Raw genomic sequence first — 9,383 nt, forward strand, 5'->3', positions numbered from 1 at the left:
AGTCCCTTCCAACCCCCGCCATCCTGTGATTCTTGTGCTTCTGATGCAAGCTTTTTGCCCTGCCTCCTACAAGCAGGCAGCTGATGGGGCAGGCACTGCAGCTTACGGCTGTGAGGGGAGTTAGTTGTCTTGGCTGTTTTGTGGTGGAACCTTTAATGAGAAAGCCAATGAGAAGGCTCTTAAATATTGCAATATATCCCTTTTGGTTAACTGTGTGCTGTGAGAAGGTGGTAGGATCTCTCAAGAGACCTCTGCACTTGGTGCTTATACTTACAAACTGGATACAACCACTTCTAATTGCCAGAGGATCAAAAGAAAAACAGATTTGAAGAAGGCAGAATAGATGCCCACAGCTCTTTCACCTTTCTCATTTATGCAGGTAAATTGTCAAGCTCCCCCGGGTACTGTTTGTTTAATGACTAAAAAGAAAGCACTCCATGTCACTCCCAAGAGTCAATATCTGAAGTTATGGATTAACTAAGTTCCAGCAGAGCTCATGGTGGAAGAATAGATCATGCTGATTCACACTGAACAAAGCAGTAAGTGCTTCAGAAGTATTGTATCCTTTGGGATTTCAAAGTACAGCCTGCTTCAATGAACCATAAAGCTTGTCAAAATGTCCACTGACAAGGGGACAAACAAGTGTTCTGGGATTGCTGCTGCTGGCTTAAAAGGAACTAGAAAACCAATCTGGAGGGCTTCTGAGGAACAGCTGCTTTGGAGTTGGCATCAGAGAAAGTCACAGTGCAGCATTCAGCAAGGAAGCTGCTCTGAGTAGAACAAGTGGATGAGCTAACTGAGCTTTCTGAACAGAAGCTGTTAGCTTAAGATGTGTGAACAAAAACTGCAGCATGGGGGTTGTGCTGCAGTTCAGCAGTGCACTCCCCTTTGCACCTACCTTCTCTTCTTTAGGTGACTCCTGCTGCAGGATGTGGAAGCTTGTCACTGTAGGGGTACTGTTGGCAGTCTGCTCTTCACAAGTCGGTAGTACATCAAGTAAGTTTTCACTTTGGAGATACTCTTTACTCTTTTCTCGTTGCTCCAAGTGCATTTCCTGCTCCTCTGTCAGTCACAGGGCGTGGTTGAAATCGTTCCTGTTAGGGGGGGGTTGAATTCCTCTAGCAGAGCTTGAGAGACACAGTGCTGGGCCATGATGGCTGTCTAGTCACAGTCCTCCTGAGCCCTGCAAGCTGTCCTGAGTGTCACAGAGCAGAGGCTGGAGCTTGCTTCTGCAGCACTGCACTAACAGCCCATGGCTCTTGCTGTGCTAAAGAGAGGCTGTTGCTTTGAAAAGTGTCCTTTGGGAAGGACCATTACCAGTTTTCAGCCAGCCTTTTTTACTGCTTATGCTTTTACATTTTGGCTTCCAGTATTTTACAGTAATAGAGATGCAAACCAAGTCCTGAAAATCCAGAAGCGGGCAAACTCTTTTCTGGAGGAGCTCAAACCAGGCTCCATGGAACGTGAGTGCATTGAGGAGCGGTGTGACTTTGAGGAGGCCAGTGAGATATTTGAAACCAGGGAAGCAACAGTAAGTTGGGTTTTTTAAGGATGAACATGGGATTTAACCAATTGTTTGTTCCCTTAAACTGTTGCAATCCAGGGCATAGGAGATCTTCCTGTCAGTGCTGAATGTGCATCATTCCTGACTCCTAATTAGGGTCTAGATATGGTTTTGAATGCAACTGTGTTACAGTGATTGTCAGGTTACCACTTGTATGGGCCACAAAACTTGGCTGCTCATGCATGTCACACTGACCCATGAGATCTAGGTCCCAGATGTGTGATCCCAGTTGCTGCTTGACCCTACTGTCTGTTCATGCTGCCACTGAGTTTTTCCCAGGCCTTACAGGCCTTTGCCCTCTCTGTTGTCAATCCACTAGCTCTGACTGCCTTTCATTATACCTCCCCAGTCTCCCTCTCTGTGCCTGACAAACATTTCTTTTATCACTGGGTTCTCTCTTCTTCTCCAAACCTTGTATTTTCATTTGGACACTGTCTTTTTTGTCAATATTACTCATTCCTGCCCCTTTTCACACCCAGTTGTTGTGCAGACTTGGACTTTTTCTTACTGTGTTAAGCAGAGTAGGCTCACCACATAGGATGAACTAGTCCTTGCTGTTCCTCAGACCCCAGAATGGTTTGGGGCCTGTCTTCACAGTGCCCAATTTTATCTAACTGGGCACAAATGAATTGTGCACTCAAAAGGGGACACTGATGACACTCATGCAGGTCACTGATTTGTGACAAGAAAACAGAGAAGCCTAGGGGGATATTGAGGAGTTGTAGTGCTGCTGGGTCTGCAGGCAGGGCAAGGGGAAGAGTGCTGAGTACAGGCAATATATGAATGTCCAGGTTGGGCTGTTTGGTTGGTTTGTAGTGCTGGTCACTACACTGCCAAGAAGAATGAGACTGATGCTGTGCTCTGTTGGTCAAGACACTTTAAATCCCTCACTTGTTAAAAATCTGCTTCTAGTCTTAATGTAAGTTTTGTTTCTTCACAGCTAAATTTTTGGAGCAAGTACGTAGGTAAGTAAAAGACTTTCCTCTTCACTTCTCTGTATTTCTTCAAGAGTAACTGGTATTCAGCCTTTCTGCTGCTGTGTATGACGTACTGATTCAGATTCTCATTCTCTTAAATAGGATCATCCTGTTCTGTCACATGGGCAGCATCCCTAAAAAAAATTGAGGTGCATCTGTGCCTATCACCAGTCATCTCCCCAGAGCTAAGGCACTGGCCAAAAGTGCTCACTGATGCTCTACTCCTGCCTGATGTGGTCCAAAGAGAAGTCCCACCCATGCTCTTTACCCCTGCAGTAACCCTGCTTCTGCCCTGTCTGCCTCAGATTTTGCTCTTTTTTCCCCTTCTGCCCACTCCATTCACTCTGCAGCTGTAATTCAGAACCCAAACAAATGCCTTTGTCTCAGGCCCAGCACCACAGAGGTGTCACCATTCAGTGGTAGAAACCATGGGTGACACTCGGGCATCTGGGCGGGGTCTGTTGATGTTAAGATTTGACCTGGAGTGGGACCTGTGACTGTGTTTCCTGCTTCTCTTTCAGATGGAGATCAGTGTGACCCACAGCCTTGTTCCAATGGGATCTGCAAGGACAATATTGGAACATTTTCCTGCATCTGTAACAAAGGCTGGGAGGGAGTTTTGTGCAATTATGGTAATGCTGGCCTTTAATCCACTCTGAAGTAACATTCTTTGTGACAAGGATCAACCCTTATGTTGCTGCACAGTGTACTCACTCTCTTTACCAATATATTTTTTCTTTTGTCTCCTGATGTGGTAAAAGGGTTATCTGCACTTATCTAAAGCAAAAATTAACTTTGTGTTGCTGTGGGAGAAGCTTGGAGGTCTGAGACATCTAAGTTTTACAAGAGCAATGTAAATAATTCTGTAAAGCAGGGTTTTCAGTTTCTTAAGAGCTGTCAGCACAGGAATGATGATGAGATGTTTTACAGTACAGGGGAAAAACCCAATCCACTATGAACATTTGATTGTCTTTACTGTGACAGCTTCTTCCTTGGACAAAGCATATTTAGGGATGAGCACATATATCCTCTATCATCAACACTTTGCACTGTCTGCACTCAGTGATAGTGAGTTTTTTATTCTCCAGTCAACCTGCCCTGACAGTAATCTCTATTTCCTCCACCTCCCTGCTGCCATATTCTGCACCAAGGTGTCTTTGCTCTTTCAGGGCCTGAGAACCATGAAAGCCCCCAACTGTCACCTCAAATCCTTTGTCAGCTGTTGCTCACTCAAAGCATGATGTCATTTGGGCTTTTTACACCTTCCTGTGACTCTTTGGCTTGCCAACTTCTCGTGTCTCTCTTGCTGTTCACGTTTTCTACAGAGACCAAATACAGCAACTGTTCTGTCAATAATGGAGGATGTGACCATTTCTGTAAGGATGACCCTGCCAACCAGTGCCGCTCGTGCAGCTGTGCGTCTGGGTATCAGCTGATGAATGACGATACCACCTGCAAGCCTGTAGGTAAGGGGACAATGCTTATGAGGCAGATTTGTCAGAGGATTATTCAAACATGAAGTAACAGGGGTTTATGGGAGAACTGTCTGCAGCACACTTAGTACTAGTTTTCAAAACATCATTCCAGGCAAAGTAACTTTATGCCTTTCCCAGCTCTATCCCCACTTTGTGGCCCTTCACCTGTGTTTGACTCATGAAAGACATGCAGGGGGATCAGGAAACTCTCACCTCTGCAAAACATTGAGGAAATTCCATGGAGCTATGGAATAATATTGCCTAGATTAGATGGAGGGAATGCTTTAAGAAAGATGTTTTGTATCGGGTTAACTTCTCTGGATCTCCTGTAGTGGAATTCCCCTGTGGAATAGTGAAAATGGAAGACATGGAAGCCAAAGCAGGATTCAATATTCGGCTCATTGAGGGAAAAGCAGGAAGAAGGGGAGGCAGCCCTTGGCAGGTAAACAGAAAAGTTTTTCACCACAATTAGTTCAAGCTCTTCCTGAACTGCTCTGCCTGCTTGGCTGCTCCAGAAGGGCTCCTACATTGCTGCTGATGGTGTCACATGATTGCCTAAGATTCCCTTTGCTTAGCTTTCCCAAAAGCTGGAGTAACAGGACAAAATAATCTATTGTCTGTTACTTGGCCTTGTCACTATTGGCAAGTTTTTTACCTTACCTTGCCAATCATGTCAAGCAAGAGGGTAGTGATGACACTTAGCTACTCTGTTGCTCCATCCTGAGGAAGGCCACCTAATCACTGCTACTATAACAGAAGTTACTGTAACAGCCTTCTGGTGGCAATGTGAGGTCATCTTCTCCCCCTTTCTGCATGGTTCCATTCTTGTAAGCCTCGTCTGTCGTAAATTCAAAGCATATTTAAACAGCAAAACATACCACAGCTTTACAGAGCAGGTGGGGACATCACAGAGAAAGAGGAGACCTTGCAGAGCTTATTGTCTAACTAGCAAATTCTTGTAAGCAGGGCCTGGGTTCTCTTTGACATTGAAGAGCCTTTTGTGCATGAGACCTGCAGCCCACAATGACACATTATCTCTGGTGTGGACAGAAGAATGATCCCCTCCTTGAAGCTCTGTACTTCAAAGCTTTGAAGTCCTGAAGTGCTTCTTTGCAGTGACCAGCATCATCCCATGCAGATTTGGATGAAGGCAACTCTCATTCAGGAAGCACATTATAACCATTTTTGTAGATGTTCCACTGAGGTCTTCCTCTTAGTACTTTTTGTCCTGTGGTAAAGTCATGGCATCAATGAATGTGGCATACTTTGATACGTTTTACAGCCATGAAGAGGAATGTGTGCAGTGTTTTGTGGGCCACAGTCCATGCAGTGTCAGACCTCACTTGTTTTTTCTTTCAGGTTATGCTGCAAAATAGCAAAGGGAAATTTCTCTGTGGGGGCGTTCTCATCCATCCATCTTGGGTCCTAACAGCAGCACACTGCACTGAGGCAGGAGAGAGGCTCAAAGTAAAACTTGGTATGGAAAAAAAAGTCTGTTGTTTTCATAACAAAACTGTTTCGTTCCCAATGTTTATCATCTCAGGAGAAAGACCAGCACGTTATGAAGACAGAAGTCCTCCTTGGTTGTAGAAGTAGACTAGGAAGCACCTGCTATAGCTTTCTGCTCTCTGTCCATGAAAGCAGAACTAGAGGGGAAGCTTGTGTCAGGGTTTCCTCTCCTGGAGCCTGGGGAGTGGTCTTGTAGCAGAATTTGCATGGCTTTCAAGTGTCTTAAAGTGAAAAGGTAGATCTTAATGTAGCTGAAGTTATGGAAGACAGATTTGAAAACAACCCAGTTTTCTTGTTTGTGCCTCTTGTTCCTCCCATTTCCAGCTGAAGAGCTTCCAGCAGTGTGCTCAGAGCTTCAAGAAAACAGAGCAGATATGTGAATGTAACAATTTCATTCAGAATACTCTCTCCCTTCAGAGAACAGGTCTCGTGCTTTCTTGTTTATGTAGAACTTCATAGTTGTTTTTCTGCCAGCAGCAAGATTATGATGCTTCTTACTGTGTAGAAGGAACTAATTGCATTTCACACAACCTAAGTGTTCAGTACATCCAGGTGTGGATAGGACTTCCAGACTTTGAAAGTGTTGGGGTGGATAACTCAGCTGAGAAAGGAAGTATTCATGACCAAAAGTCAAAATGGTCTCTTGGGCTGGGGTGGAGATAGCACCAGTGCAAAAGCTGTCATCTGTTTGTTCAAAGATGTCTCAGCATACAGACATTCATGGCCATGCTTGTGTACAGAGCATGTGAAGCTTAGCAGCAGGTATGTTCCTACAGAACTAAACAGCCTTCCTCAGAGGAGATGATATGAGACCATCTGGTTGAGTCCAGAGTTATTTCTGAGGCCTAAAGAAAGAGCTTTGTATCTGTGAAGACAGGAATAAACCCCTGTCCTTTACTTGCCAGTCAGCCTCCAACCACAGAGTGGGTAGAAAGGAAAGGTGCTCCAAGGCTTCTACAGACACTGTTACCACAAAGAAGAGAGATCATGACAGCAGAAAAAAACAGATCTGTGAGTGTTGTTGCAAGTCTTTCATGCTCTGGTACTACTTAATGCAGGTGCCTGTCAGAGCAGTTTCAGCCATCTGTCTTGTCCATGTATGAAATGTGTCCATGTATGAAATGTCCATTGGCTGTCTGAAGAGGAGTAAGAGGAGAGACTCTCAAATAATTGTTCTGGAAGTCCAAGATCCAAAGCTGGACTTAAGGGGTCTTCTGAGAATCTGTTTCTGGAACAGAATTGAATTGTAAAGTCCCTAGACCTGTTTGTGTCTTTTCCAGTGTCTCACAAGTGGCTTCCTCTTGCCTTTCTGGCCCTTTTCAGCTAAGGTTCCTGCCTTCTGTTCCACAACTGCTTCACCCACAAAGTGGTCATTAGCATATAGCACAAATAATGACAGGGAAGTCTTAAATAGTCAAAAGGTCCTTATAATACAGGTGCAAGATTTCTAAAAGGAATAGCCTTACCAGTCAGTCATCTTTATCTGAGAAATCCTGAAGTTCAATCATTCAGCCACTGGTTACACAGCATAATGCTCACCTGTGGTTGTAAATGTCTTCCTTTGCTGCATGCTTGCTGTCTGAGCTTTTAGTGCTGACTCCAAGAAGGTTGTTTTCCTTCTGAAGATCTTTCAAGTTGCACAAGTGTTCTGTAGTATCAACACAACAGGGCATTACGTAGGCATTTCAGTTTCTCAACTGACATGCATACCTCTAGAGTGCTAATTCATATAGTACTCTGACTTCATGATGTAGGCATATGTGGAAAATGGACATATTGGTCCATCTGGTAAGAACACTGTTAACCTCTCACCTAAAACGAACAAATGTCTATGTTGGAAGGGAAGTAAGTACCATCCTAAAGCCCAGTGTAATCCAGATGCCTTGGAGTTAGTCAGTAGCATCTGTCATCTTCATGCTTGCTCTTCCAGGTAAATTCCACCGTCTCCGCACTGAGGCAGAGGAGCAAACTATTTGGGTTGATAAATGTGTGAGCCATGAGAATTACACCAAGGAGACCTCTGATAATGACATCGCCATGCTGCACCTGGCTGAGCCCGCGATGTATAACAAATACACACTCCCCATCTGCCTCCCCACTCGTGACCTGGCAGAGCAGGAGCTGGCAAGAAACGGGAAGCAGATGGTGGTAACTGGCTGGGGCAGCACGACTGACGATAACCACAGTTACTCTACATTCCTCAGTTACATTGAAATCCCCATTGTTCCCCGCAATGAGTGTGCCCAGGTGATGAGATTTACCATCTCTGACAACATGCTGTGTGCTGGCAGCTTAGGGGACAGACAGGATTCCTGCACTGGGGACAGTGGAGGCCCTATGGTCACTAAATATCAGGACACTTGGTTTTTGGTAGGACTGGTGAGCTGGGGCGAAGGTTGCGGAAGAAAGGATAAATTTGGAGTCTACACCAAAGTTAGTCAGTATCTTGAGTGGATCCAGCACCACATAAATGAGATGTCAGCTTCTTTGAAAGGTTGATTCTGATACTGAGAGCCTAAAATATTGTGGCTATGTGCTAGTGACAGTGTGCAGTGTCATGTACTGTCAGATCTTCAGTATTAAATATTAAGTATGTGTTAACCTTGTGTGCTGTTTTCCTTGGTACAGTCCTGCCCTTTCAGCTTTAACATATTATCCACAGGAACTGTTTTGGTTTACAGATTTACTCTGTATTTGTATCACTCCTCTTTCAATACAATGAAATTTTAATAACATCTTTGTAGCCTCCACTCATTCACAGCTTCCTCCAGTGCTCACAGATCAAGTCAAGTGTAATGGTTTAGCTCAAGGGCTGAACTGTCTGCTCCTCCAGCACAAAAATGAGAGGAAGAGTAACACACAATTCAGGGCTGAGGTAACAAGATAAGACTTTAATGTAACATAAGAGATCATAAACACAATGTGTAATTACTTTAGCTAATAATCTAATTAATCTAATAATACAATGCATGATTACCTTAGCGTATTTGCAGAAAAAGCACAGTGAAATACAGGGGAAAAGACAGCATAAAACAGAAAGCCAAACGCTGCAGCTGCCTGACTGCCACTCCTGCTGCCATGCCTGCTGAAAAGAGACCACATCCAAGAAGCTTGAACCCCTGGAAACAGCAACGGGAACAGGAAGCCTTCCGTGTCGCAATCTGAACTTCAAGCCCCATAATACTTTGCTCCAGTTAGGACTTTCATTTTTGAAGCTGGCATGACTGCAGCATGGTATGAATAACAGCAGCAGGTTCAACTCAAGCCAGCCAGCAGGCCTCCAGGAAATCTCAGTACTTTGTGTTCTTTGCACACTGAATGCTTGGGTTTAATTCCATCGCGCCCCAGCTTCCTTCAGCAAGAATTCTGGTGTTACTAAGGAAAAAGGAAGTTTAATACCAAGTTTTTGCATGCTCTGTTTATTCTAAGGGTCTGTAAATCTCTTCTAATTAAGCAAGCTAAGCAAACTCTTTTGTTAATTCATTTTCTAGTGAATGCAATCAGCTGCAGACTGTATTAGCATTGATAATAACTACTGATAAGTCTATGTATGGGGGGGGGGGGGGAATGTGTGTGTGTGTTTGCACCTGTATGTCCAGTAAGCACCAATAACCTCATAGGGAGTAGCAATGGCCAAAATTAAGTCTAATGTCACAGTTTATACTTGTTTATAATCTTACCACTTAAATATAAGTAATCTTGTAGGGGGAAAAAAAAGTGATACTAACTCTGACATAGTGATACATGGTTTCAACATCTCAGTCGCATTGGACACCTCTTTGGATCAGTGAAGCAGTTCAGTCTGCTCTTGCGGTGAGATTGTTAAACAAAACTGTATGTGGATTTGTAACAGTGTGT

General features: G+C 44.1%; 1 protein-coding gene across 1 annotated transcript; it reads left to right on the forward strand.

Annotated features, from left to right (window-relative positions):
* Positions 1 to 929: 929 nt before the first annotated feature.
* LOC128970703 (vitamin K-dependent protein C-like) lies at positions 930 to 8,024 on the forward strand. Its single transcript, XM_054386031.1, has 8 exons — positions 930 to 996; positions 1,371 to 1,531; positions 2,505 to 2,529; positions 3,063 to 3,173; positions 3,867 to 4,007; positions 4,349 to 4,458; positions 5,376 to 5,493; positions 7,456 to 8,024. The coding sequence occupies exons 1-8, from the start codon at positions 930 to 932 to the stop codon at positions 8,022 to 8,024; spliced, it is 1,302 nt and encodes a 433-aa protein (XP_054242006.1).
* Positions 8,025 to 9,383: the final 1,359 nt, after the last annotated feature.

Source organism: Indicator indicator, chromosome 13, assembly GCF_027791375.1.
Source record: "Indicator indicator isolate 239-I01 chromosome 13, UM_Iind_1.1, whole genome shotgun sequence".
NCBI lineage: Eukaryota > Metazoa > Chordata > Aves > Piciformes > Indicatoridae > Indicator > Indicator indicator.